Source organism: Endocarpon pusillum (assembly GCF_000464535.1).
Source record: "Endocarpon pusillum Z07020 unplaced genomic scaffold scaffold7240, whole genome shotgun sequence".
Taxonomy (NCBI): Eukaryota; Fungi; Ascomycota; class Eurotiomycetes; order Verrucariales; family Verrucariaceae; genus Endocarpon; species Endocarpon pusillum.
Window position 1 is genome coordinate 251,348 of NW_006916639.1, and position 27,990 is coordinate 279,337.

The 27,990-nt window shown below is 49.6% G+C and overlaps 9 protein-coding genes across 9 annotated transcripts; 5 read left to right on the plus strand and 4 right to left on the minus strand.

Moving 5' to 3' along the window:
- Positions 1-2,482: 2,482 nt before the first annotated feature.
- Positions 2,483-4,722, plus strand: EPUS_03782 (uncharacterized protein; the record flags this gene model as incomplete). Its single annotated transcript, XM_007807765.1, has 6 exons — positions 2,483-2,566; positions 2,616-2,738; positions 2,794-2,874; positions 2,927-3,080; positions 3,126-3,238; positions 3,289-4,722. 6 exons carry the CDS (start codon positions 2,483-2,485, stop codon positions 4,720-4,722), a joined length of 1,989 nt encoding a protein of 662 aa, XP_007805956.1.
- Positions 4,723-5,339: 617 nt separating this feature from the next.
- On the minus strand, positions 5,340-7,037 carry EPUS_03783 (uncharacterized protein; the record flags this gene model as incomplete). Its single annotated transcript, XM_007807766.1, has 1 exon — positions 5,340-7,037. The coding sequence occupies one exon, from the start codon at positions 7,035-7,037 to the stop codon at positions 5,340-5,342; it is 1,698 nt and encodes a 565-aa protein (XP_007805957.1).
- A 570-nt stretch (positions 7,038-7,607) lies between these two features.
- On the minus strand, positions 7,608-8,522 carry EPUS_03784 (uncharacterized protein; the record flags this gene model as incomplete). Its single annotated transcript, XM_007807767.1, has 2 exons — positions 7,608-8,038; positions 8,198-8,522. The coding sequence occupies 2 exons, from the start codon at positions 8,520-8,522 to the stop codon at positions 7,608-7,610; spliced, it is 756 nt and encodes a 251-aa protein (XP_007805958.1).
- An 814-nt stretch (positions 8,523-9,336) lies between these two features.
- On the plus strand, positions 9,337-10,189 carry EPUS_03785 (uncharacterized protein; the record flags this gene model as incomplete). The annotated part of the gene is made up of 2 exons (XM_007807768.1): positions 9,337-9,603; positions 9,650-10,189. 2 exons carry the CDS (start codon positions 9,337-9,339, stop codon positions 10,187-10,189), a joined length of 807 nt encoding a protein of 268 aa, XP_007805959.1.
- Positions 10,190-11,354: 1,165 nt separating this feature from the next.
- Positions 11,355-12,671, plus strand: EPUS_03786 (uncharacterized protein; the record flags this gene model as incomplete). The annotated part of the gene is made up of 1 exon (XM_007807769.1): positions 11,355-12,671. One exon carries the CDS (start codon positions 11,355-11,357, stop codon positions 12,669-12,671), a length of 1,317 nt encoding a protein of 438 aa, XP_007805960.1.
- Positions 12,672-13,018: 347 nt separating this feature from the next.
- On the minus strand, positions 13,019-13,755 carry EPUS_03787 (uncharacterized protein; the record flags this gene model as incomplete). The annotated part of the gene is made up of 2 exons (XM_007807770.1): positions 13,019-13,270; positions 13,654-13,755. 2 exons carry the CDS (start codon positions 13,753-13,755, stop codon positions 13,019-13,021), a joined length of 354 nt encoding a protein of 117 aa, XP_007805961.1.
- Positions 13,756-16,130: 2,375 nt separating this feature from the next.
- On the plus strand, positions 16,131-18,400 carry EPUS_03788 (uncharacterized protein; the record flags this gene model as incomplete). The annotated part of the gene is made up of 5 exons (XM_007807771.1): positions 16,131-16,902; positions 16,971-17,421; positions 17,487-17,721; positions 17,782-18,011; positions 18,127-18,400. 5 exons carry the CDS (start codon positions 16,131-16,133, stop codon positions 18,398-18,400), a joined length of 1,962 nt encoding a protein of 653 aa, XP_007805962.1.
- Positions 18,401-21,391: 2,991 nt separating this feature from the next.
- On the plus strand, positions 21,392-23,254 carry EPUS_03789 (uncharacterized protein; the record flags this gene model as incomplete). The annotated part of the gene is made up of 3 exons (XM_007807772.1): positions 21,392-21,922; positions 21,973-23,079; positions 23,150-23,254. The coding sequence occupies 3 exons, from the start codon at positions 21,392-21,394 to the stop codon at positions 23,252-23,254; spliced, it is 1,743 nt and encodes a 580-aa protein (XP_007805963.1).
- Positions 23,255-24,270: 1,016 nt separating this feature from the next.
- On the minus strand, positions 24,271-27,661 carry EPUS_03790 (uncharacterized protein; the record flags this gene model as incomplete). The annotated part of the gene is made up of 9 exons (XM_007807773.1): positions 24,271-24,525; positions 24,648-25,973; positions 26,041-26,082; positions 26,134-26,227; positions 26,272-26,556; positions 26,611-26,714; positions 26,767-26,849; positions 26,903-27,037; positions 27,091-27,661. 9 exons carry the CDS (start codon positions 27,659-27,661, stop codon positions 24,271-24,273), a joined length of 2,895 nt encoding a protein of 964 aa, XP_007805964.1.
- Between the last annotated feature and the right edge of the window lie 329 nt (positions 27,662-27,990).

Below are 27,990 nucleotides of genomic sequence, written 5' to 3' on the forward strand. Positions count from 1 at the left end.
GGAGAGGGGAGAGGGGAGAGGAGAGAGGTAGAGAAGTTTCTTTGGGATCAGGTAGTGTCTTCCTTGGGTTTGGTCCCGAGGAAGCTCCTGAGGAAGCTCCTTTCGACGAGGGTACACCGACCCAGCGATGTTTATTTCATGTACGCCAGCCAGAAGCGCGCTGTGATATTGCCAAACCAGTAGGATGCCTGCCGCGAAGATATGTTAATTGGTCCAATTGAGTGAGGGGCACAGCGGACAGATCGTCCCCCGCATTGCATGCATGAGATAGCGATGTAGTACTACGTACAGAGTACAGTACTCCGCATATCTATCGAAGTAAACAACCATGCTTGCTTCTAAATATAAGGTGTCATAACCGTTGCCATACCGCAGCGATTTCTCTATCTCCAACCTTCAAGACTGAGTACTTAATCGAAAATGACAATCACGCACATTGTCCTCTTCAAGCTCAAATCCTCGCTGGACGAGGCGACAGTACAAGAGGTCAGTATCCGATCACCATATTCTCTCCCCTCCCAGCAAATTCCTAATAATTCTACTATCATACTTCAAGATGCTCTTCGACTTCTAGCCAGTTGGTTGATGGTAGATATTTGTTACAGGTCTGCACGCGCATGCTGAATCTGAAAACCGAGTGTATCCACCCCACCACTCAGAGACCGTATATCCTCCGCTCGTCAGGTGGGAAGGATAACAGTACAGAAGGATTACAGGTAAACACCCCTTTCCTATCTAGTTCTTCTCCCAGCTTCGTTCACGGCCTGTATTTTGCTCTGTCCTTTCCCGGACCCCCCTCATGGTGCAATGACTGTAATACCAATTGTGTACATCTCCTCAAGCTGACCCGAAGTGAATTGAAAAGGGCGGATTCACACATGGCTTTGTGGTAGAGTTCGATTCTAAGGCCGATCGGGACTACTATGTCTCGGAGGATAAGGCGCACCATGCGTTCGTGGAATGGGTTTTGGGACATGGATATGCGGACGAGGTGAGGGCGCTGGATTATGAACCTGGTGTATTTTGAGAGACCAGACCAAAAGTGAGCATGTTCGTATTGTAATAGGTCAGTGATGATGGATGAGTTAGAACACGACTGTAAGGTGGAAAGGGATTTGTGCGGTTCGTAGATCTGTGGATATAGGTGTAATGGATGGTTGTTAGCGCATATAAGACATTTCAGAGGCTCCTTCCACGACGTAATTCCTTCTGAACTAATCTTCATTCTTTCCCGGTGTCTATCAAACGCCTGGAAATGCTCAAATGGAACAAGCCTCGCCAGAAATGCTGTTCAGACCATAAAAGATTCGCCGCATCCGCATTGTTCCTTGATATTCGGATTCTTGAACACAAATCTCGTGCTTAGTTTATCCTCCTGCCAATCCATTTCACTCCCGATAATGCTGAAGAGCGCTTTGCTGTCAACCAGAACCTTGACGCCATCTTGTTCCACCACCTCATCGAAAGCACCCGGCTTCTCAACGTATTCTAGATGGTAGGCTAAGCCAGAGCAACCTCGGTTCTTAACTCCAACTCGGATCATTTTCGGTTCGGGTTGCTCCAGCAGGTCACGGAGGTGGTGTAGAGCTGGAGGGGTGATGGTTATTGCGGCCTTCCTTGGCCTGAGCTTGCTCTTACGTTGAGGTTTCGTCTCTGCGGTTTGGGGGGTGGCTGGTTTAGGTGGTTGGACTGTTCTCGACTTCTGGGCCTCGAACTGGTAGACTGATGCTTGCTGCTTCTTCAGATATCTGAGCCTCTAGTTCCCCAGATTGCGGTGTCGGCGGTGGTCTGGTATCATTGAGCTCTGGCTTCGGTCCAGCAATAGAGGCATCTGGTATGCCAGTGTTTCGTGGCGGTGGTGGGATTGAATCAGGAAGACTGTATGGTCGATATGCAGGAGCGGTATATAATTCGCGCTTCGAGGATTGGCCGTGTCTTCTAGAGGTGGAAAGTAATCGTGGGGCGTAAGGACATGATCTTGAAGTCGACACTGTGGCCAACGCTTTGAAGAAGATCGAGGATGATGTCACAGGGCACAAGCTTCGTTGGAGAGACATGGGCACCGGATATCGACGTATGAGAGACGAGCGAGCGACCAGTAAATAGACGTTATGGGTAGTTCTGCTCGGTTTATAGGTGACGGTGGTAGGGAAATGGTGCTGATGGAGGGAGAAGAGCATCATTAATCATCAAACGTGCTGTGTGACAAAGCCGTTTTCTGACCGTGCACCCCGAGGATGTGCCTGTACTTTATGGCCAATCACAATCGATTAGTTGTTAAAGCAAACTGTGGCAGGCTGTACAAGCCATGTAACGTTGTGTGGCGGTGTAGGGGATGTGGCGGACATCTTCTCAACCACCACAATGCCTGTCAACCTCAACCTACTCAATTGGAAGACCCTGCCCTCGCCCATGGCTCATTGCTGCTGACCGAGATCATGATATCTCTCTCAGAGCCCCTGCATCCCTCCACCTGTTCGATATGGAACCATCACCCTTAACGCAGCAGACGAGACCGGATTATTTCCAGCCAAAAATTGTGCAGCTCTATCAGGATCTATTCAATGTGAGACCCTAAATGCAGGGGAATTCGAGTATAAAGTCATGTTTACCAGATCAGAGATCATGTTCCCCCTTCCGAAGGCTTCTGGCGCGAATTCTTTTTGCTACCGCCAGACAAAACCCAGTTCCGTCGGGTCTTGGAGCCCCTGACTGCAGATGATATCCTCCATGTACAAGTACGTTCTGCTGTCGCCGTCTTTCTGAGTCTTGCATCTAAGCGAGCGTGATCAGGAGCGGACGCAATTATTCTTCATTCGTGCCATAGAAGAAATACGCAGTGAAACCACACCGCGGAATCAGCATGCTCTCGAGGTTGGACCAGCTATTCTCAATGTTAGCCCCATTGACTTACCACGTCGGGCAGAACTTGACTGCTTTTCTAGGTGGCGTGTTGAGCAAGAAATACACCAACCCTAGCTCCGATGCCATTGCCGTGCTGGCCGGCCTAGACGGGGTGGACAGGAGAGTGTCTGATCTGGTCAGTGGCATTGATGATCTCGTTCGGAATGGAGACAACAGTAAGTTGGTCAGATGTTCTAAGAAGCATGACTGATCTGCTGTAGTTCAGCTTCGTGGGAAAGCAATCGAAACAGCATTGGCTCTTGCAGCTGGAGCATATCAGACTGGATTGATCTCCTACCTCACCCACCGAGATCTCTTTCCAGCGTTGATGAAGGTAACGAGCCTTTCTCTCAATGTTGTCTTGCATGTCACTAATGTCTACAGTATGTCAGAGACTGCGATGAGCCCTCATATTGCTTTCAGCCCCTGCTTCTATTGGGGCTGCTGGGCAATTACAATAAGTTCGAATTTCAGAACCCATACCAAAACCGCCTGGAAGATTTTGTTAACGAGAAGACCATTCAATCTATAGTCCGTGGTATTACCCACGCTTGCGCTTTGAGTCGAGACAGCTACATAGCGGTACATGATGATGCACCAGAAGGTTGGAATCTCAACAGTGCGCTCGTCTATGTCGGGCTTCGGGCATTGGCTCCAGAAGCGAAAAGGAAAAAAGCTCCACAAACCGAAGAAGAGGCCAAAGAACTTTTTGATGCCCTTCCACCTACCGAAGCCTCAATATCTCTACCGGCGTACTCATTTGTCTATGCCAACAAGCTCTTCGCTTCGACGTTGGCTTCTTTGTCTCGCCACAATTCAACGGAGACACCATTTGCTGTATTTCTATCATTCATCTCATATCTATCCCATCACGCACATCGATCACAGAGATGTCTGCATTATACTTTGCTGAATATGCTTACTATCCAAACTCTGGTCGAAGATACCGTCTTGGTCAAACGGCTCTCTTCTGACGAGTTCAAGACAGCCGTTCGTCTTTGCCGTCAAAGACCTCCCCACCCGCCCTTGGTTACCGCCGAGCGGGTTCCAGCCTCAGTCATCCTCGATATCTGTACCGATACCATCAGCCATAACCTTCGCCGCCGCCTAGACGTCTCTCTTTATTCAGTAACTCTTGGCATCATCCTTCGATTGACCACACATCTCAGCCGCAACAAATTACGTCTTGCCCACCATTGGTCTCACATTTGGGGGACCCTCTTCTCTTCCCTCCGTTTCCTCACGCAATATTCCACCGACTTGAGCAACATCCACAACATCCGCCACGAAGTCTGCACACCTCTCTGCGATCTGATCGCCTTCTGCCTATCCACCGGTGACGCTTTTCTCCCCAACCTTTCTGACTACGACGACCTGTTCTACAAACTCATCGAGACAGGCTCTCCTCTTCTCACCAAATTCCGAGACGCCTACTATGATTCTGTCACGTCAACCTCAAAACCCGTCCCTACCTCCACCATCACTCCTTCCACCACCACCACCACCACCACCACCACCACCACCACATCATCATTGCACCATACCCAGGACTCCGCAATCAAAATCCTCATTTCAGTATCAACCCACTACCACGACCTGCTCCAAGCCCAGCATGCCGCCAGCAAGAAAGCACACCAGTCGCCCACCGCAGTCCAAAAAGTCATCAAGCAAGGCTACGAGACGCTGAACATCGAAGCCAGCGAGGACTTGGGGAAATGGGAGAAGTGGCGCGAAGGGAGTGGGATTTGGAGAGGCGAGCTGAAGAGGATTGTTCGCACCGTGGTGGCCGATGCAAGGAAGGTCGTAGGTGGGAGTTAAGTTTAATAACCCTTTCACAATTCCAACTTGTGTGCTGGTCTTTGGACCGTGCTATTTATCTTTTTAAGCCCAAACTTCAAACCCTTGAAGAATTTATAGATGCAATCGATCACTCGTGTGGGGGAGCCCTCTTCCTCTTCCTCTTCCTCTTCCTTTCTTCCTCTTCCTCTTCCTCTTCCTCTTCCTCTACTCAAGCAGGGCCAAATACACAATGCAGCCACAGTATCGAGGTGGAACGTATTATCGCCAGAGGTATCAAGGGATCGTCAGGGCGAACCATCCTGCAACCCAGCTAGCCCATCCCGACCAGACCCAGAAGATGCTCACAGGCCGGTAAAGACGAAGTCTACCGGGAACTCATGGCGGTGGTCTTGGCCCTATGACCTTATACATTGCAGATCAATGCTTTGAGTCATGGGTTTCAAAGCGCCGAAGATGGAAATTCAGCGACCTGTTCTCTTGCAGAACTAGATCTTGCAGAAACAGGTTCGGGAGCATAGCTTATCTACGTCTCGTCAATTTCTCAGCTACATGTCCCTCCTGTTCTATCCTCCTGCTAGCAGCATACAGGCCAAAGAACCAAATAAGTGCATCCCGTCATCCCACCGTATTTCAAGCTACCCATCCCTCCGAACAAACCTCCCCAGCGCCGGTCCCAACTGCGCCTTCTCGCGCCCCACCCTCGCACCAACCCTCTCCTTCCTCTCCCTCTTCAACGCCTCCAACCGAAGCCTCTTCTCATCAATCACGTTCTTGCCCCCCTTTTTTCGGAGGAACCTCCTCACAGCACTATTCTTGCCCCTTCCGCGATTCCGCTCCTTCAGCTCCCTCTCCCTCAACTCGGCCAGCTCATCCCTCTTGGGCGCGTCGAGATCTTTATCTCTAGCTCTCTGCTCCGCACTGCGCACGTCCAACTTGCCCACGAAATCCGGGTCGAGGGCTATGGTTTCCGGTTGGAGTTTGTTGAGGAGCGCTTTGACTTCGCTTTCTTGGCGTTGTTTGACCGTCTCGTAAGGGTTGGCTTCTAGGAAGTCAAAGTTGGGTTCGCCGGAGCCAGGCACGTGGATGCTGCTGAAACCGGTGGTGTGGGAGATGCCGAGGATGTCTTCGTAGGGGCAGAAGTTGACGCGGGAGATGGGGGTGGGGTTCTGGGTGTGGTGCCAGGTCAGGTAGGGGGATTGGATTTTGGTGGGGTGGTTGATAGTGTTGGAGGCGCTGGTGAAGAAATCTTTCCAGATGGTTACGGAGGTGCCCGTGCCGATGGCGGCGAGGCCGCGGTCGGATATGGATATTGACGAGGCAGGGTGGAAGGTGTTATAGGAGTGGATCTCTTTGAAAGTGCGGATATCCCAGAGTTTGAGGCGGAGGTCCTGGCCCGCAGAGAGCATATAGTGGCCTGAGCGGTCAACGGCTGCTGAACGGACGGGTCCAGCATGGGCCTGGATTCTGACGAGCGGTGTTGTGGAGTTGGGAGACCATAGGGAGACGGTGCCGTTTTGGTGGCCGACGTGGAGGATGGCGTTGTAGGGATTCTGGGCGAATGCTGTGGGTGAGCCTTTTCGAGTTGGATGTTGGGCAACGATTTGGCCGGTTGATGTGTCAGTGTAGCGAAGATAACCACTGTTTTCGATTCCCGCGAGGAGAAAGTGGTATGGCAAGAAAGAGAGATGGGTGGCCTCAACGTATTGATTCAAGCAGTGTATCTCGACCCCGGCGTGGTCATAGATGTAGGTGTGTTTCTTTTGAGCTACGGCAAAATACTGATTGTTGTGGAGCCAGGTAGCATCCCGTACCGTCTCATTGAGGTGTAGCTCGCAACCTGGCTTACCAGCCCTCCATTCACAGGTTGCTATGTGACCTTTTCGACCTGCTAGCAGGAGATTTCGTCCGTTTCGTGTGTATTCTGCCACATATGGACCCATGTCAAGCCTCAGCTCAATAGCTTTTTTGGCCTGCTGAACCCCGACAGCCTTTTGTATTTCATCCTGCCGGATTTTGTATGTCTTTTCTAGATCGTTCTCGGGCTGCAGGAAACCTTGCTGATTTTCTAGCAAGATTTCCGCATCTTTGGCGGCGAGGATTGCATCTTTGTACTTGGATTCGAGACGCTTGAGGTTCGCTCTGAGTTTCCGATCTTTAACTAGACCTGTTGGAATAGGCTTGCCCCTACCATAAGACCGCTGGGCTTCGGCAAGTCGCTTCTGGTTCTCCTTCTCTTCTGGGCTCAATGCTGTGGTAGGTGTCTTTCGTCGCGCTGGGGGTTGCAAATTGTGGATGGTTAGCTGGCCACCGTCATTCTCCTTCAACACCTCCATAATTGTGAACTAGGCGTTTTGGAGATCGATGACTCCAAAGCTGCCGAAGTCCAATTTCATATCGTGCTGAAGCAACCTGAAATTTGACTTGAAGCTCGACTTTTTTTTTTCCCAAATTCGAAGTTTCAGTCCGCAAATGCCAAGAGTACTCTCCATCTATGGCCTTGGCGCCTTCGGAACACTGCCACTTGATCTGATCATCAAGCTTCCTTCAACAACAACATTCCCCAAACGTGTTTGTTATCTTAGCACTTAGCATATAGGGGTGCCACAACACTGGCAGCACTCGTCTACCTGGACAGTGTTCTCGCCTAAATGTCTTCTCAGCGTTTGACCACTTAGTCATCATTCCCTGTGAATGGGTACTTCCCTGAGCTTCCGGGAGTAGTCTTGTGCGGGATGAAAGGAAGGCGGCACCACGGTGATTGAGAATGGGGTGCCATTTGCTAAGTTACAAAGATCATCCTGTGCAGCTTGTTATGTCCATTCGGTGATTCGCTCTCGATCGCCACCAATTGGTGCCACAACATGAAGCCAATAGTATCCAACATGGCAACTTGGCATTTCAGGTCACGTCTCCTTTTGAATATCAGGCTCTTTCCAGAAGATCAAACCCCCAGCTCCCTCGCTCAAAGGATTCCCCTCCCCTTGCCCAGCTCTGCCCTCTTGCACGTCAAAGCCACATCTCTGGTAGAACCTCTCCTTCCCATGCGCACTGATCACACTAGCGCAAACACCCTCCTTCGTCGCCTGCTCCAACCCCCATCTCACCAGCTTACGCCCACATCCCTGGCCATGGTACTTAGGATCCACAGCCAGCGCCGCGAGATACCATGTTTCGGCGCGAGGTCCCGACCAAAGCTCGGCAAAATAGGGAAACGCCCTCTCGAGAATGTCCTCCTTGCTTGGATCAATAGCGCGATTAGGATAGACAAGAGAGCTGAGACGGTTGAAGAGGATGGTCAGAGGCTTCAACAGGTTTCCTGGTTTGGTAGAAACCGCTGTCAGTGGGTGGAGAACACCTGATCTGTATACGTATGATGAGAGTAGCTCTGCACACTTTCCACACAAGTGGGCACTTGGAGCCCCCTGATATCGTAAATCTAAATGCAGCAATCTCATATTCTACTCCAGATCAAGAAAAATCCAAGGTTACGTACTAGGATCCCACCAGCTAAGCCCCCATTTCCTCTTCCCCTCCTTCCCCCATCGAGCCCACTCCGCCCACCCGGTAATCACCTCCCTCTTGGTCACCTGATCCGTCATGGTAGTGACAAGGAACCGATGCGTCCAATCCCAGTGATTGAGCCGGTTGCGCCGCAGAGGCCAGAGCGCCATGTCGGCGGGGTACTGGTGCCGGTGCGGGTTCATGATCACGCCGAAGACGGATTCTTCACGGAAGGCAGAAGAGAAGATTTGCGCCATACGGGGGTGTTCGGAGAACTTAGCGGGGCGGAGGGTGGTGGCGGTAGTGGAGGTGGTCATGATAGCAATTTCTGGCTGGGAAGGAGATTTGTTGAACAGTTGCACGGACTGAACGGAAATTGGCGCCTTGTTGTTGTATCCCAAGGGATACTTCAGGATATAGTATAGATAAACAGAGTCCTCTACGGCGGACTATTATTGGGTTGACGACACATCAAAATTTTGAACTTCAAAATCAATTTGGTAACATTCCTCTTATGAATTAGAGTCGTACAATCTTACAAAATACTAAGAACTTAAGTTATTATAGATACAGAAGGTACCTTAAGTAGAAATTGTCTTAAGGAGAAGATGCAAGAAGAAGATGCAAGGAGAGGATGTAAGGAGAGGATGCAAGAAGAGGGTGGGTGCCAGAAGAAGGTGCCCCAAGAGGGTGCCCCAAGAGGGTAAGGCCTTAGAGAGTAGGGCCGGAGCCTCAAACGAGAACCACATAACCCCAAAACTGATTTTGAGATTCAGAATTTTGATGTGTCGTCAACCCAATGATAGTCCGCCGTAGTCCTCTCAGAAATGAACACTCGAATTCAGCCAAAGACAGGTGGGTACTTTAGCAGGGATTAAGCAGACACAATGTGGCCTTTAGCACTCTCACAGTTCAACGAGACTTCATGACAGAAGATATAGTCAGATTTACTCTCACTTCATGAAAATTTCCGAGACGACGGAAAGTGATTCGGGTGATTTTGAACCATCTATGAGCAGGGTCTATGATGCGTAATACCAGAAGGGTACACAGAGTAGTAAGTAACATGCAGTGAAACCTGGGAAGCACATCCAGACTCGTCACAATCATTTCGCGAATCCAGCACCATTAATGTTAATAACTGTGCAAGCAAGGCAATACACCATCCCCACCACAACCCTCCTCCAGCGGCTAGAATGGTGTCAAAAGGATGAAGCTAAATTCTTTTGTGAATTGGACATTGGAGAATTTCCAAGCCGTGTACCTGCTGGCTCCAAACCCTTCCCAGAGCTTGACGATAAACTCAACTTCCGGTTTGTAAGGTGGTTATACCGAAGCAACGGCAGCGATCTCGCCTTGGTCGAACTCCCTAATCATCCTCTCACTGTCCTAAAAATCGTGAGTTGGAACACCAGCGAGGGCACCCATGAATTGACTTTTTAAGCACAAGCGAGCACCCTTATCCAAGGCAGAGAAGGCCACCTACGCACATCTGCGGTCCTTCAATGTACAATCATGCATCCTGCATTGTTACGGATGGAGAAAAGTTACACCCGAGGCTTTTATGGGCGTAGAAGAACCTACCTGCTTTGGGCCCGAGGACACGTTCACGGTAGAGCTGCGAGAGGATGGTAACGCCTCCCGCTTGCCCAAGCGTCTACCTCCGGAACGGGCTGCACCTACATCATATAACTGGAACAATGAAAGAGACAAGAGAATGCTCGAGTTGGACGTCGACTTCCGCCCACCATCGGTTGAGAAGAGCTGGAACTGGGTACTGGACGACGATCAATTTGGCTCTGATGCAGCTTCATCATCCAGCGAGGATAGCCTGACCTACAGTCGATGCGCCCTGCTACTCGAATACCTACCGAATGCGCACCGCTTTCAATCGCACAGACTCACACATGAGCTTGCCTGCACTGCGCTTGATGGCCTGCAGCAGATCCAGAAGGCTCTGGTGGAGCACGGTGACCACAACTGAAATGATCTCCAGAAATCTACTGATTACGGATGGGAGAGTGGTTTGCGTTGATTTTGATCGAGCTGAAGCGTATTCGAGTGTTGGCTCAGATGAATTATATTTCTTTGAGAAAGGCATGCTTCAGTTTTACCGAGTTGTGTTTAGGTACATGGTAAGGATGTCCGCCCCAATATGAGCAGAGGTATCTTGACCATTTTTTGCAGCTTAGAGACAAGAAAATGGGCAGGGAGAGTAGATTTGATTAGTTGTTCACAATATGTAGAACATTTACTACTCGCCCTTATCAAACAAAGTGTGACAAGCAGGAGACACCTACCACTCCACTGCCTCTTAACACTTGCAGGGTGGTCTCCATTAGGAAGGTTTCGCTGCGAAACTTGATCGCTAGCTGGTTGGGTAAGGAAATAGAGTCTATGCAAATATACTCAGTAGCAACCAGAATCACGTCCTTTTACGAGGCGGCGGCTCGGAAAATAGCTTCATTTGAAAGTGGCCTTCATGAAAGGATTAGAACGGAAGGTGTCATATTGTATGTGATATTGTAATATCATCCGCGCAGCTTGAAATGACGGGCTCAGGATTGGTGACATTGTGGCTTTCATTGAAATGACGAATTCAATGTGAGGAGAAGCTTGCTGGATTCGGACAAATGAAAAACCGTCTCCTTCATTATAATTGATCCATAAAAGAAACTGGGATTGATAAGATCAACTGCATACTGATGAACCCGGACCTGGAAGGACACTCATTCGCTAAGAATTTGAGTGACCTACAACTTCTAACTATATCTTGCCAACAATGATCCCTACTTTGATAGACATCTCACGAGAGGAACCTTGAGAGAGGTCCTCTTATGTGGACCGAGGCAATCTACTTACGCTTCCAACTTCCTCATCCATCTGCATGCATAAAGTTGAATCCGTCGCGCAAGAAATGGTTCGCTAGGCTGATGGGGGGCTTGACCATGGGCCTTGTGCCACTGCTATGCATGAATGTGGGTCTACTCACAAGAGTTGTAAGGCTATGAATACCTTTCGCAAGCTGCACTTTAGCATTTTTGGATGATATATCACACCCTGACTGCTTATTGCCTATGAGTTCATTCAGAGCTCTCCCTACGTTTCTATTGGTTATCTTGATGATATCTAGAGTTTATGCTCTCACCATGGATGCATCAGCCGCAGTTAACGATAGTCGCCGCAGGGACGAGCTAAATGTAACTCTGCCAGATTCTGCACGCGCCTCGCTCGAATTTGAAGAATCCCAATGGGCGACAGGCTCAGTTCTGGACGACTCGTTCTACACTGTTCTCCCCAGCTCCAAGGATGCCGCGCCTGGTACTTTAATCAAGCTTGAACGGGAGGTCGACTCCACGCTCTTTACTATCCCTCCGGCCACTGCGTTGTCACGCTTCATCTTTCAATCAAAAGCCCTCAATGGCTCCGCTGTTCCGGTGTCAGGATTCATTCTGTGGCCGTACTCGCCTCGGAACCTGTCTGACGGCTTCTCAATCGTCGCTTGGGCACATGGCACAAGCGGCCTTTCTCCCAATTGCGCACCTTCTCACCTGAAGCATCTCTGGCAGCACTTTCTAGGCCCTTACCAGTCAGCTCTTCAAGGTTACGTTGTTATCGCGGTAGACTATGCTGGTCTTGGGGTAGAGAGAGATGCTTCAGGGAAACGAATTGTCCATGAATATCTAGCCAGCCCAAGCCATGCAAATGACGTTTTCTACGGCGTGCAAGCGGCGAAATCTGCGTTTCCGGAACTTTCTAACAAGTTTGTCATCATCGGTCATTCCCAGGGAGGCGGTGCCGCTTGGGCTGCAGCCCAACGACAGGCCCTTGACCCTGTCGAAGGATATCTGGGAGCGGTTGCTGTGGCCCCAGTGACAGATCCGCTGGCCGAGCCTGACCCGATCCGGAGCTTCCTCGCAGTGGGCATGATTCCTGGGATAGCTGCCACGTTTCCGGAGTTCCAGCCCGGGGACATCTTGACTCCAGAGGGCGAAGAGCGTCTCGATCTGATACTTCAGGTCGGAGCGTGCACCACGACTACTCTCACACTTCTCGCGGGCGTTCAGCTACTCAAGCCTGATTGGACAGCGAACAGATACGTCCAGGAATATCAAAAACTGACGGTCAATGGCGGCAAGAAGATCGAAGGCCCTTTGCTTATCATGCACGGCGAGACCGATACAAGCCTCAGCGTAGAGGTGAGCACGCAGGCTGTTAACGAGACCTTGGAACAATTTCCCTCGTCACAACTTGATTTTGTTCGTCTTCCCGGCATCTCCCATGTGCCTGCATTAACCGCTTCCCAACGACTCTGGATGGACTGGATCGGCGACCGGTTCGCCGGCCTCGAGGTCCACCCGAGACACAACGGCACCATTCTCACATCAGCTCGACCTGTTTCCGCTTATCAGCCGGAACTGAACTGGTATATCGAAAGGGCAACTCAGTTCTATCAGACTCGCTAGGCAAGACTAGGAAGTCTGTTTCCACACCCGTTGTGCAGGCGGCCTAGAGGGAGTCTTTCTGTTAGATTGGGATACTATATCGCGCCAGAAAACCATGCATAAACACTCCTTTGGATCATAGAGTACTCATAGACTATTTCCAATATATATTGACATTCTACCTTAAGTTTCAGGGTTCGCCTGCAGAAAGCATTCCAGAGTAATCGCGTTCACACCTAGATACTTCTCATTATCCAATCTCCCCAGATTTCAGATTCCCTTGATCGTGAACAGCTGGAAGAACAAGCGATAATACTCCTAGAACCTGCCTCTGCCGCACATCTCCCTACCTGCAATCGTCTCCTTCTCTAGCTCCTCCATCGACCCCTTTGCCGTAATCTCAACCAGCGCTCCAGGACGGTCCTTGCGATAAAATCTCGCGAACCTCGCGTAGCGAGTGCACCGGGGCCAGTCACGGATTCGACGCTGAAGGCGCCGGTATCGGCTTCGGTGGTGAAGAACCAGGGCTCATTGCCCGTGCCGTAGACGTCCATTGCTCTCACTCTTGGCTCTGGCCGAGCTTCGGCAGGGACAGAGATATGCAGTGGTGGTGCTGGATCCTAGACTCCGTCACCAGCGGGCGTGAAGCCCTGGTCTTCACGGTGCGAGCCCAAGAAGACTTCGGCCAGGATGCCGGTCAGGGTGTGGAGCGTGTGCGTGCTGACCTGAGCGTGGAAGCAGATGTGCGGGTCTTGGATTTTTTTTCGTCGTGGAGCGAGATGCGGCGGTAGTCGTAGTTCTAGGAGGCGGCCAGGAAGCGTTGAACTTTCATATCATCGCCTCGTGAGCAAAGATTGTGCTTTTTTGCCTGACGTAGAGGTATGCTGGTCCGATCAAACTTGACGCCAGCCCGCTCGGCAGCTTAGAGGGGCAATCGCTGGCCATCGAGTGCTAATTCTGGATGGCCGGCAGACGCGCAGATCACGCCATCGACGTCGCGCACCGCAAGCTCCAGTGCTGGGATGTCGTAGTAGGTCTTCGACCCTGCGAATGGTTCGAGTCCCGAGTAGATGGTGCGATCGAGTTTGTTTGGAGAACGGCCCATGCCCCGGATGGTGGCCTCGCTTCAGGCCGGCTCGGGCTGCGTGTCAACCAACATTGCCGGTGATTCTTCCGGCAATGAGGATGAGCATTATAGATTTCTGAGAAGGCAGGTCGGGGGGAGGGGGGAGATAATTGGGGAGATGGTAGACAGTGAAGAATAGACATGACAGCCACCTACCTTGCGTTCCCGACTTCTTTTATACTACTTTGTGTACATGTTGAGATGGCTGTGATGCCTCATTGGTGAATTGGCAATGCTACTTGCATCTTCAGGTGACAGGCTTGATGATAGGCGAGCTTGTGTGAGCGGAAAGAGTCATTCTTAATTACTAAGAGCGTCTACCCCAGCTCGCCAAGTAATATGCAAGACATTTCTATGTACCGTGGTGGTATTGCGTCTTGTGCCTAGGTGAGGAGATAAGTATTTATGTCACGGTCCAAATTATGTGCCTGGAATCCTGGCATTCTCTCTGTCAACCTGCTGTGCAGTGTGTAGAAAAGCAAGTTGTTCGATAGATAGGTGGGTAAAGGCCGCACTACGGTATCGGGCAGAAGTAATAATAGCACGGCGCTAGTACTTTTGCTTCAGAACGGACTCTTAACGAGACAACTAAGCTTCGACCGGTTAGCGGCACTGCTGTGGCCTTACCGTAGTACATCTATGTACAGTTGGCTGTGCTGTACGGAGTATAGCGAAATTAGAAGCCAAATTGAAGTAAAAATTGACCAATCGAAAGCAGAGGATGTCAGAATCCCTGCGCATACGATACGTATCTGTTACGTATTAGCAGGATGATACAGGGGTCCCCGCATGCGAAACGCACGAAACGCTCTTGTAACTTTTACGCCCTGTTATTTATGGCAGTGAGCATTGCTATACGAATTGAACGCCAAATGCTGTTTCTGAGCTGTTGCAATAATGCGCTTCTATAGCTATTAGTGTGAGCAAATGCTCCTCTTGATAGGAGTAACTCAATCAATTCAATTGGTATCTCCGTACGCTATTTGCTACATCCTCTAACAGGGGAAACCCAGGAATTACGCGTATGAAACCTGGCCAATTGGTCCTCTCAGAAGTCAACACTTTCTTACCTACGACCTGGTAGCTGCTCTTGAGAGGGTTCAACCATGGATACCGGTACAGAGAAGCAGAGGAGAAGATGAAGATGAAAATAAAGATGAAGATGACAAGCAGTAATTTGGTAACATTAAGGTCTACTGATAACTGGTATTGGTACCAACCTAAGTCATAGGCAGGGTATCCATCAAATCAAATAAACCAAATCTTGACGCGTATTTGATTTGCTTACCTAATCCCAGAAGTCGATTCACCAGGGGGTGCAGAAACTCATGCAACACTATTTACGCCGAAATTTAGCCGAAATAGATAATTTGCTACAAACTTATTATCATTATCACCACAAAGACGATCTAATAGCCTTTCCACCTGAATTTGCTAGGGTTCTGTATCAAGGAGGCATCTCAGTAATATAAGCTCAAACCTTCTGTATAGTAATATTGGCTTATTCCTCTTGTAAGACCTCCTTGAGCTGTTTAAGATTATTCTATCTTCTTCTTCGAATTCGCTGTTCACGCTTGCAAGTTGTAGGCTTCGAAAAATCGAGATTTCTTGACAGTATCAGCTTCTTGGTATCTAGAAGCTCTATTAGGAGTAGTAGGAGGACTCATCTTGCTGAATTGACCGTATGAATTCGTGTAGAAGTTGAATGTTGAGCTGTTGATTCATTTCGGCTAAGTTTCGGCGCAAATAGTGTTGCATGAGTTTCTGCACCCCCTGGTGGATTTGATTTTGATTTGACTCATTTGTCAAATGGAGTCAAATGTTAGTAAGCAAATATTTTCTTAAGAGGACAGCCTTTTCGTTCGTAGTAATTTCACCTCACGAAAACAGTCTGCCAAGACATTTTTTCTCATTGAAAACAACCCTGAATATTTCAAAATAATTCACTTTTCCGTTAAGACTTTTATTTGACTAAATAATTTGTCAAATCTAAAGTCCTGATTTGATTTGATGAAAGCATGGATTTGATTTATTTGCCAAGCATTTGATTTGGTCTATTTGACCCAATTTGATTCAAATGGACACCCTGGTCATAGGCCCCGACCAACAACAAAATCACGACAATCTCCCAGGGGAACGCACAGTCCAAGAGGATTGAAACATGCATGCAATGGCGTGCCATAAAGGTGCTCATTGCATGCAGCTGAAAAGATGTGGCTTGCAAGCATCTGCTGCCTGACTAAGCCTAACGGACTCGTGATCCACTTCAGCTACTAGCTGTCAGCCTCGTTCATGCTTCCCTAATTCAATCGTCGCCATAGTGATGATACTGAGCTTGCGCGCGGCCCTACTAGATGGAGTTTGTTGACCGAAGAGAGTATGTCGAGCGGCGACCAGATGGTGAGCTCCAGTGGGTTCGTGCACCTCGTCGTAGGGAGCATCGAACTTCAGGCGCTTGGGTGCGAGAGAGTCGTCGACGGAGGAGCTATGCGGTGGCCGACAATCCGGCGACTGAGATGGCGCAGGAGATGGTCTTGCAAGCAAATCGTCTACAGCGAAATCTCCCCTCTTTTCCTGAGGTTGAGTGCTTACTAAGGCTCTACGTTGCTACTGGTGAGGGACGAGGCGCTTACTTAGCTGCCAAAACAAAAATGGAGGAAGAGAAAAAATGGAGAAGCGAAAGTCGTTATGGAGATCGCGCTGAAGCCACCAGGAGAAGACAACGCTTTAACTCCAGGCATCACGGGCCTCTACCGTCTTCGTCCGGGTCTTCCGACGATGATCGCTATGATGGAGATGATGGCTTAGGTGGGAGACCTCCACATCGGCCACCTAGTGGAGGGCCATCTGGGAGCCACCCAGAAGTCTACAGAGCACGGCCAGACGGTCGCCATCCACCAGCAGTGCGCAGAGACAATCGAGCCTGGATACCACTTCAGGTGATCGAGAATGACGAGTGGCGCTTCGTACGCGCTGAAGAGTACGATCCAAACAGGCGAGAAGAGTATCGGCCCTACTACCCGGAACCTACTTATTTCATCGATCGGCCACGATTAGTCCGCAGGCCAAGGTCAAGGTCACCACCTCACGTCGTCGTCGTCCATGAGCACAACTATGAGTCCGGGCGTGAGTCGGTCGTACCTCCACCAGCTGGAGCGCCAGCTGGACCGAAGCTCATGGAGTTCCTCCCCCAGCCTACCCAGCAGAGCTGCACATTCGCCAAGACCATAGACGCTGGCAAGATCAAGAAGCTCACAGACCGCCGCGGCCGACTGTAGAGGATGCACCGGAAGATGAAGACGACCGAGAGTTTGCTCCCTTGCCGTCCGAGGAAGACGATGTTCGCGTACAGCGGCCAAGCCGGCAACGGTCCCGGGAAGTCCGCAATCGCATCGTGCAAATAGATCGTACTCACAATGTTAGGTTGAATCGCACCCGCATTGCCAGAAGCCCCCACACCCGTCAAATTATTATCCGTGGTGGGCATGGCGCTGACCACAATTTTGATGAAGATTCCGATGGAGATGTTCACCAACTCGTTCGAATGCGGGGAGGTAGTATCCGACAGCCTCTCACCAAAACGAGCTCTATATTAGCAGGCGTAATTCAGAAAGGCGACTATGAAACTTCCTCAAAATACATAGTGTGAGTACTTCTTCAGCTTCAAACAGAAGAGTCTTCGGACTAAGCTCGATCTTACTGGGTAACAGCCTCTACTTTTTTCACACCAGCAAGGGAAAAGTCATATCAAGCCGGAAACCAGAGCCATACATAACATTCCAAGAACTTGGCGAGAATCAGCCAGCCGTGAATGCAGACCAACTTTCCGATATGTGGCTGGTCGCAAAGTTGCAGCAGCATTATTGGATGATCAATCGTCGACAACGAAGCGCGTTTGAGGATCTGATTCGAATGAAGACAATTGGTTTCGCAACGTTTATCCGAGTATGCACTTGTCCGAAAGCCTTTTCTGCGAGATCATCACCCTCTTACATGAGCGACTAGTTCGAACGTACCGTCAAGAGAGGCGCAGACACTGGCAACTTTGTCGTCACCGCGAAAGTGCCGGCGGTATCTGCTGGGGGTGAAGCGGTCTCGCACTTCCTCTACTCCATGAAATATCCGCTTAGAGACGCAAAAATGATGCTCTTCCTCCTGGATCGTCTAGCAGGTACCACACAAGATGACGAACATTGCTTCTACGTGGTGGAAATTAAGGAAACATTCGACACCAGGTAAGCCCCTAGACCCCAGTGCTCACGTTTTGCGTGGTCATTCCATGTCTCCCAGCCCAAGCGTCCTTGAAGCCCACCATGGATGTCCTTAGCGGCTTACATCCCCCTCTATCAGCAAGATTTACGTCCTCCTTATCCTCCTCATTCTCGTCAGCGCAGGTGCCGGTACCGCCTATGCTGTCGTGCAGTCCGACCCATCCACCGGTGTGGCGATCGCAAGCTTTGTCCTCACCTCCCTCACACTCATCCTGGCCCTCGTTGCGGCGGGCCAATGGCTCGGTCTCTCGAAGCCGGACTCTTTCTCCTTTGCGTACGATTGGGATGACAACCGTATCCTGGGCTCCACGGACGCTGATAAGATTTTTGGTCCAGGCCCAGGGGTAATGTAAAGGCGTATACGGAGTAGTGCAAAAGGGTGTCATACGGCGTTTGAAGACGAGAGTACAATTTCCTCACTCATGCCAGATATGGTACGACTTTGGCTCCGGGAAGCCTGTTCTGTATCAATACACAGCTACCAAATCTCTAGCAAGACGTAGTCAAAAGCTACGTCTCAATCAACACCCTTCCTTAAAGGCTGATCCGCAAGATCTTCAAGTGACAAGGGCCCAAGCACAGTCTTAAAAGCTACCGATTCTAATTGACGGCTATCATATCTCTCATAGAACGCTGCATTGTCCTCTCGTTATAGATTACAACTTCGACAATACCAAGCTCTCGACTATACATGCAAAAAAAGGGTCATAATCGCTTAGCCCCCGGGTTCTTAGGAACAAATCACAATAGATCATGCTGGCTTTGAGCAACGTTGTGGAATCAGAAAGACAGACATAGGGCTATGTAGGGTGATTGCTGCGCGGGAGAGGGATTAGCGCAGGAAGGAGATTCGGTCTTGGGGAAATAATGCTGCATGGTTGGTGAAAGAAGGAAGTCGTTGATGCAGTGAGTAGTGACTTTGGATTGGATTTAAACCTATACCAAATGTACAGAAGCATCCCCTACCGCCTTAACCACAGCACCAGCACCAGCGACCTCAAACTCCGCACTACCCGCCACAACGCCATCCCCTGAAAAAGCAATCACCGAAACCAACTCTGTATCCGTCTCGACCTTAGTCCTCCCAGGGCCTGCATTCTCCTCCTCTTCCTCGCCCTCTTTATCAACCCTCCAACGCACCCTGCCCCAAACTCCTCCCCTCCTGCCTTAACACCTGGCTCTCCCTGGTACCCGCTTGCACCTCCAACTCAGACTCCTCATGCTACTGCCCTAGCGCCGACTTCACCAACGCCGTAATCAGCTGCGTCTAGGCATGGGGCGCCAGCGCAGAAGAAATTTCCGCCGCGCTCAGCTACTTGACGGGCATCTGTGCGCTAACTTATTACAGAAAATAGTGTTAAAAACAATAGATCTAAAAAAATTTCTACAAAATTGCTATAAAACAATACACAAAGCATACCGCAGAACCTGGCGATTATTACCGCTGTACCTGAGATGATTATGATTTGTCCTACGCCCAGCTCGGTGCCGAGTCCGCCGGGGGTTGTCTCGGGCTTAGCTGAGACACAGACCACCTTCCTCACCCAGCGCTGGAACACCACAAGACGTCCAGACTCCCATCGCGGAGTTGCCAGTAACGACAATTTACATATCGTACACCCAAACCGTCACCTCCGGAACCCCTGGAACCCTGCAGTCATCACCTCGCAGTCATCACCTCTGCTGTCACAGTCCCACAAGTCCCATCCATCACAAACACCGGGGTCGGTGTCCCTGTCACGCAGGTCACGGGCGGCGGAGTGGCTCCGTCACAATCGCAGGTCACAAGTGTGGGCCTGGTGCCTGTTGCCGTTACCACAGGTGCTGCTGGGGCTGGGACGTTGACCGTGGGGGTTGTGAGCGTGTGTGGCGGGGTGGGGTGGGGGAATGGGACGGCGATGAAGGTGGTGCGGCGACGACCAGTATCTTGGCTTTTACGGGAGGGGCTGGGGGAAGTCCAACGCTCTCGGGCTCTCGGGAGTGGGCGTTGCTGTGTTGGTGGTCTGGGTTGAGCTGGCCAGGTAGGGCATCTCACATGGTTTGATCAGGGGATCAGATGAATGGGTGGAGCCCACAATCTGGGTTTCCCGACGCATTGGAACGGGAACGCGACACATCGAATTGGGTGGTACCCGCCTGCATAGCTCGGTCGTTAATAGTCTTGGTCTTGGGAACTAGTTGGCGGAAGTCGTGTGCATTTTCTGGGCTCTGCGGTGGACATCAGCGTCAGGGAAACGGGATACCACCACGCCTTGTTATTTCCTCACTTGGGTGGGGAAAAGGCGTTTCTAGATGGAACAAGCCCTGGTTCAATTATATATATATATTTACGTTCTATAGAGCTGGAGTTCTTCAATTCACCAATTCCCGTGTTGACCCTTCGACTATTCCTACAGTGTAAGGGGCGGGCTGAGCTATCGTCCTCAAGAAGTTGTGTCATGTTGTCTTGGGAGTACGGGGCTTACACAGATCACTTTTCAAAAGATGGGGAGTTGTGGAAGGAGTTTTTAGGTTGAGATTGTCAGATGTGTGGTCGAGGACGGGTTGAAGGAGATTAATCCTTGCTCTGGGACCTGGATTGGAATTTCGGAGTCATGCATCAAAAGTACTTAAGTGCCACTAGTTAGGATGTAGCTGAGGATCTAGCCATTTTAGACTTAGCGAGTAGAAATTGGTGTCTTAAGTCACCTGAGTCTTGTTAGGCGTTTAGGGCTTAAGATTACGGGTAATAAGGCTTATAAGATGAGATTATGCTTCATGAGTAACACCTTTTGCTGGAATTGGCTGTACTACGGGGGGCCCTGAAGTAATGTTAGCTCAGCGCTATCATCTATACATGTAAACCCACTCTGTACAGAACAGCTATGCTCAAAGGAAGTTAGCTGTAATCCAAGACGCCAAGTGCACCAGCGCTGTTACATGGCGCCAACCCCGATCGGGACGCAGACCCGCTCTCGAGTCGGGGTAAACTTGAACTCAGTTCATCCACCTCATCACTTTTAAGTACCTATAAGACATGCATCACTTAGTAGCTGATTAAGGCTTAATTGCATGCTGGCTACTTATATCATTAATTGGTCAGTCAGCCTAATTCAAGCTAATAGGTGCTAGCAACGCCACAACATCCAGGGAGGTCAACTACTTTTGACGCACGACTCCGTGGAAAAAGGCCATTGGTGGACGGCATGTTTCTTTCCGTGGGGGCGGAAGGGAAGTTGGATAGCAGGGTTCTGTGGCGGGGAAGGCGTATGCTGACAATTGAAACACGTCTCAGCCTGATTGCGAAAACCTTCAAAATATTCGCGATTTCTCAATAGCTCGTCTCAATCTTAAAAGCGTTTTCTATGGCAGACATTCACACTGATGTCGAGGATTCGCCGAAAACAAGGCTTCAATCTTTACCCTTCTCGACGATCAGATTTGCTCAAGCTTACAAAAGTGTCGCAGCGGATGAAATAGAGCTGGTCAGTAATCATGAAGCACCGAGTGATCGAGACCGGCGTCGACATGTGGCCAAAGGCATTTGCAAAGGCTTCAAAGTTGCTTCTCGACCCGCCTGGCTGCGGAAACTCTTCTGGAAAGACACGTGGAGTGATGTAAAGAGCCTCCCGTGGGGCTGGCTCGGGCGTCGCTTCCTCTCTCACATTCTACCGCTTATGATGATTACGGTCATGTTGGTTCTGCTCGTCTTGATGTCACTATCTCCAGAAATGTTCACAGGTGATACTGGCGATTTCTGCAAGCCTGATGGAACTTTCTCGCTTTCCTTTGATGGATATACTCCCTGGAAGCAAGATGCAATCTTTGCCATCAATCTCAAGTTTGGCAAATATAAGTTTCGTGAAGCGAAGCTCATTGATATTTGTTGGGATCTTGTAGGTTGCGATCAAATCCGTTTGTGATGCGAAGTTTCTCACTTACTTAGGGCGTTGGCAGAGGAGGCCAGGCGTTTCTAGCCATCTTCTCATACTTGATATTCACCAAAGGACTTTCTCGCACAATGGAAGCTTCTTCTGTCTCCCATGATACGTTCAAAGCTGTTACTTTGCAGAATGATACCATTACAGGAACGGCAGTTTTGATCAAAAGTTTCTTCAAAACAGGCGGTCGCCGTGCTAAATTAGCGATATTTTGGACGATCATCGCTAGCTTATTCATTCTGTTTGTACCGACTTGGCTTAGCGCAATGACAGGCTACACAGCTGATATCAAGTCATTCGTTCAAGACAAGGAGAGTAATTTAGCGCCTGCAGAAAATTTTAAGCCTGTCATTTATACAATACATGACGGCGCAAGATTTGGGAACGGCTTTTCTAACGAGACTAGGCGTGTTGTCCCGTGGGCATCAAATATGGGACAGCTTGATCTTCTTAATAGATATGGTTGCAACTACTACATGCGACACCGCATAGTTCAATTTAACCCTACCGACGGAAATATACACTTCGATCCACAGACGGTTATTGATTGCAAATGGATGTGGGCTGTCTCAAAGTATGTCTCTGACTACGGCTTCTTCGGAAAGTCAACTGCTCTCAATACAACATTCCACCAGCCTGATGGATCGAACATTACCACACCCGTTGTATTCAGTCCTGCTTTGAACATCTCAGCACATCTCGCAATCCCTACTTCGAAAATCGCAGCACATTATTTTTCTGGCTGGGTTGGAAACGGTTGGTATAACACCCCACACGGACGAGCTTGGCGAAATCCAGATGATGGACAGCACACCTTCAACGTCTCGAACCCTGTTTTCTGGGATTCTAGCAGTGAGACACTCTACAATCTCTCACAATTCAACTTGGCTGGAAGTTGTCTGCAACAAGGCCCGGTCATGTATAAGTGGGGCTTCTCCTTTCTTCTGCTCTATGTCTTTCTGATCACCTTCCTTGCTTGGACCATTGGCATGTGGGCGTACTACCTCGATTCCTGGCTTCATTCTCGTCTTGATGGTTCACGACGAATCGGTGTTGAGCGCGCAGTCCTCGACTTGTCAAAATCAATGCAATCAAAGATTAACGCAGACCAAGTTGAGCTGCACAGCAACTCTCAACTTCAGACTCTTGTTAAAATCAATCTGCTTACATACTCTGACCTAGTCGACTTGCATGTCGACACTCGCTGGAACCAATACAGCCACTGGTGGCGGGACTTTCGTTTCAAGCAGTGGGCAAAAGATGAGAAGTGGTGGCTTGGCGCTATGATATTCTTTGACCTCATGTTCATATTGAGTTGGACCACAAATCTCTATTATGGCTGGGCGCCCTACTTTGCGATGTTTCCCGGATTTGGCGTTTTTTTAGTAATTGTCGTTGGTAGAAAGGTCAGAAGTCGGTGGCTGCTATTTGCTTTCTGGTTCTTATTATTCTGTGCTCTAAATTTCTGGCGGCTATTCGTCATTCTGCAGTATTATTAGCGTATTTTCTAATTGTTTACTCCAAGCGCGATCAGGATGTAAAGGTTAACTTTAGATCATCCACGTCGGGCTCACTCAGCTAGACGAACCATAATGTCTCATCAGAACTTTAAAGAACAGGTCACAACATTTTAAGCCTAATGTGACCATAACTATGGCTCAAAGTGGCTAATTTTAGGTGGGATATCACCGCTAAGGAGGTCTTAGCTGTATCATAGTATAATCATAACAGTACAAGGACTTGGTTTATACATTCTAACCGTATCATGCTACACGGGGAACGGTTATGTTAAGTCCGAACCCTAGTTTACGAATACCGATTCGTTACATTAGGATGTAGATTTAAAGGAGTAAGAAGGGCAGGAAGGAGGGGTTTATTTCAGGTTTATTGGCAGGAAGGATTAGAGGACGGCATAAAAATTTCCCCCCTGAAGGTTGGAAGAGGAGTTGGATAGTGGGATTTTAGGTTTGAGTGGAGGTAATTAGAATGAGGGAAATAGACTAATATTTACTCCCACCATCAAGGAGGAGCTTTTCCATCGTCTTGACGGAAGCTTTAATGCAACCAATATTCCATATGGCATGTCCAATCGGAAAAAACCTTTGTCAGCGAGTTTAGTGAGAAACCAAAAATGAAAAGAAATAAGCTTGAAATAAAAAGGCTCGGTATTACCCAGCGAGCTACATACAAATACATTAAAGGAAATCCGGGCAGATCTTTGGAATTAAAAAACCCTAAGTAATACAGGATATATCGCCAGCGACTCATTTTGATAGAACAAGAAATTCATATGAAATAAACGATCAGGAATCAAAGATAGCCCCATAAGCCGCCAACCCTCTAACCTCCATCCCTCTGACCACCATCTCCGTGACCCTCTTATTCGCAATAACACAAACCGCCTCCACCTCGTACCTCCCCTTGCTCGTCGTTCCAGACTCAGCGACCAGTTTCCAAGCCTCCCTCACCATATCCGGTTTCCCCTGTTTCCTAGTGTTCCAGATAACCGCATGGGGATCCGCGCCCCGGACCGAAGCGATAATCTCCTCGCCAAAAGTCTGCTCAGGGTTCGGCGTCGACCAGAACACACGCATGGGCACTTTCTTGGCCAGCAAAACCGGCAAGCAGGGCCCGGTAGATTTTCTCCGGGGACCTCAGAGCAGGCCGGGATGCCGCGCACCCAGAGCCTTTCCGGGGCACGCCCAATCTGGCGTTTCGTCCAGTCTCCCGCGTTGCTGACCACGAGGCTGAAGCCGTCAACTTCGGGTTTGGCTACGGTGGCAAAAGCGTGCCATTCCGTAAGGGGCCGCTCGGAGATGCGGATCGCGGTGCCCGGGTAGGTATTGGTGTAGCTAAAGTGCAGCCGGATGGCGTGGGAGGAGAGGACTTCGGAGCGCACAGGAACTTTGCGGAGACGGAGCCACGGGAGGATGACGCTGATGGTGGAGATGATCAGGAGATAGAGGGTCGGGTCACTGGTGAGGGCTTTGGAAAGGGGCAGGTGTCCCCGAGAGGCATCGGCACTGAGGACGGTGAGAATCCAGAAGAGAGCTAGGATGCTCCAGCCTGCGAAACGGTGGGTCCTTTCGAAGATGTCGTGATGCTTTGCGCGGAAGGATGGGTATGCGGTGACGAGAATAGAGATGAAGAGGGCGAGGATTATGTATACGATCAACACAATCGCGGGATTAGTTTTTCCCAGAGAAGTCCCTTCCGGAGCCGCAAGACCTATTGTAGCAGTAACTGTGAGTGTAATAAACCAGAAAACCGCTGCTACACCAGCACTCGAATGGATGCCTCCAATGTGGAATACTTTGGCACAATTTCGTCGGATCCACAGCGGCATCCAGGTCGGGACAGCACAAGCGACGGTAAATAAGAGATTAATAACATACTCCTGTCGCATGAGCAAAGCAACCGTGATGTTCGAAGCTGTGGCAGTGGCCAGGTCCGAGAGTTGCAGATTGTTCAGAGTCCGACGGTAAGCAAAGATGGTAAGAATGGTCGCCAGATTTCCGATGAAAACAACGCTGAAAAGACGCCGATACATCGTGAAAAAGTAATGACGCAGCCACATGTAGCTATGTGCCCCTTTCTCCGGCGGTAAGATGAACCCCTTCTCAGCCAGAGATTCTTGACTACTAGGCAATGAAAGAATAGTATTGGCCACCAATACTCTGGCCGGATTTTTCTCAGTGACATCTTCCTCGGAAGACTGGGAGCCTGAGGCCAACTTGGATGAAGATATGGAAAGCGTCTTAGGAGTGATATCACCGGAACATGGCGCGGCCGGTAACGTTTTCAGCATCTTCTTGTCAATCTTACCGTTCGAGGTCAGCGGGATCTTGGGTAACCACACCCATCTCGAGGGGATAGCATAATATGGTAGAGTCTTTGCAGAAATTGCTTTGAGCGCATCAGGGCTGATTTGGGTGGGAGCAACATAGTAGCCGCACAAGATACCATCAACAATTAGGGCACAAGCTTTTGTTATATCGGGATGTGACTGTGAAATATACGTTAGCTCTCTTCGGGATTAAAATCGTCGGAGTCATTCCATTCAGATGGCATACCTCGATCACCGCTGACACACCATCCAGCTCCACCCGGAATCCCTTAACCACGTTAACAACACCGCGGGAGATCCTTAACCATTAGTCACGAACCTTGATTTTGACTTGATCATCAAGTCGGCCTAATGGCTCAAGGGTGCCATCTTCTCTCCACCTGCATAGATCACCGGTATTGAACATCATGCGTCTGCCCAAGTATTAGTGTAATCAATCTCTTGCTAAGAAACATACCCATTTCTGAGAAACTTGTCCTCCTTGTACCGAGCATTCGTTAGACCTGGAAGATTGACGTAGCCTTTAGATACGCAAGAACCCCCAACCCACATGACGCCGCTAGTTCCTATAGGCGCAGGTTCCTCGTTCTCATCAAGGACATAGACCGTTGTGTTTGGCACAGGCCGACCGATCGAGAGCATTTGCCCTGGCTGATGCTTGTGCATTGTGTTGACAATTGTGACTTCCGTTGGGCCACAGCAGTTGAAAAATTGGCGACTCTGAGCCCATTGATCAGCAAGCCTAAAATAGATTAGCGCTTGAAAAGGATATTAACATTGTATGTGACTGGATTACCTTGATGGGCAAGGCTCGCCCGCCAAAGCAATAGTTTTTAGATTTGGAAATTTCTCTTCCTCCAGTGTTCCGAGTATTGTTGGAGTCGCAATAATTGTGTCAACCTATTACAGGTATCTTAGTTTTTAAACTGAAGTTTATCACACTGGCGACTACCTTGCTCAAGACGTCATTCCAGTTAGAAGTCCTGATGCACAGTGTTCCCCCATTAATCAGGGTACCCAAAATTTCCCATGCAGCTGTGACCATTGACTTAGAAGCTAATATGATAGAGTTCAAGAGAGTAGCCTACCCATGTCAAATGAAACCGATAGTAGTTGGGCCACTCTGCGTCCGGGCTTGATGCCGAGGTTTCCAGGAGCGATGGTGAGTAGATTCGTAACGTTTCGATGTGTGACGTCCACGCCTTTGGGTTTCCCAGTACTACCTGAGTTTTCTTAGTTGAGAATATGCGATTTCTCGATTGAAGGCAACACTAACCTGAGGTGTAGATGATGTAGGCACCATCATCAGGATCCATCAAGACTTTATGGCCAGTTTCATCATCGAAGTCGGTCAAGGTTGTCCAGGGGTCTTCCAGTGACAGAATTTGCGTCCCAGGCATAGCAAATTGGTGCGCCCTTTGCGAATACCTAGCAAGACAGAGAATAAAGGGCGGTTCTGCCTCTGATAACACATGTGCCAGAGCATCATCTGAAGCAACCCCTCCATCCATGGGCACGTACTGGCAACCACTTTTAAGAACAGCGAAGATTGCCACGATCATAGGTATCGAGCGTTGCACTAGCAGTACCACGCGATCTTGAGGGCAGAGGCCGAGGCCGAGTAGTTTTCGAGAGAGATTTGTCGATTTCAGGTCGAGCTCTCCATAAGTAATTTGATCTCCATCGTGTTCGACGGCCACAGCTGAAGGATTGCTTCCAGCGGTCTTGCTGAATGCATCGTGGACGAGCTTGTGGGGAGCCTCAACAGTAACTCCCTGGCCAAACCGAATAAATTTGGACTGGTCGACGCCTGGAGTGGAACAAGTGCTGCAGGTCTGAGTCTCCATGACGCAGAGTGTCTGGTAGGAAAGAGAACAGAAGCAACGGTAGCAGGGTTAACCAGTCAGGTTTGTGGGCATTCGAATCTGCTCCCATGGGCATCCATGATGGTGGGCTGGACTTAAATAAGATGCCAGCAACGAGGCTTCGATCGTATGATAGAGATGTTGCTAAGAGGCCATTCTCAGGCCCTAGGCCAGCAATGTTGGATAGCATAGCTGAAGGAATGAGGCTAGTCTTGAGAAACTTTTGACAAGATCCTCTTGAGGTAACATAAGGATTACATCTGATTCATGTTAGACGACCACGCGAGTGAGGAGATCAACACGCGAGAAGC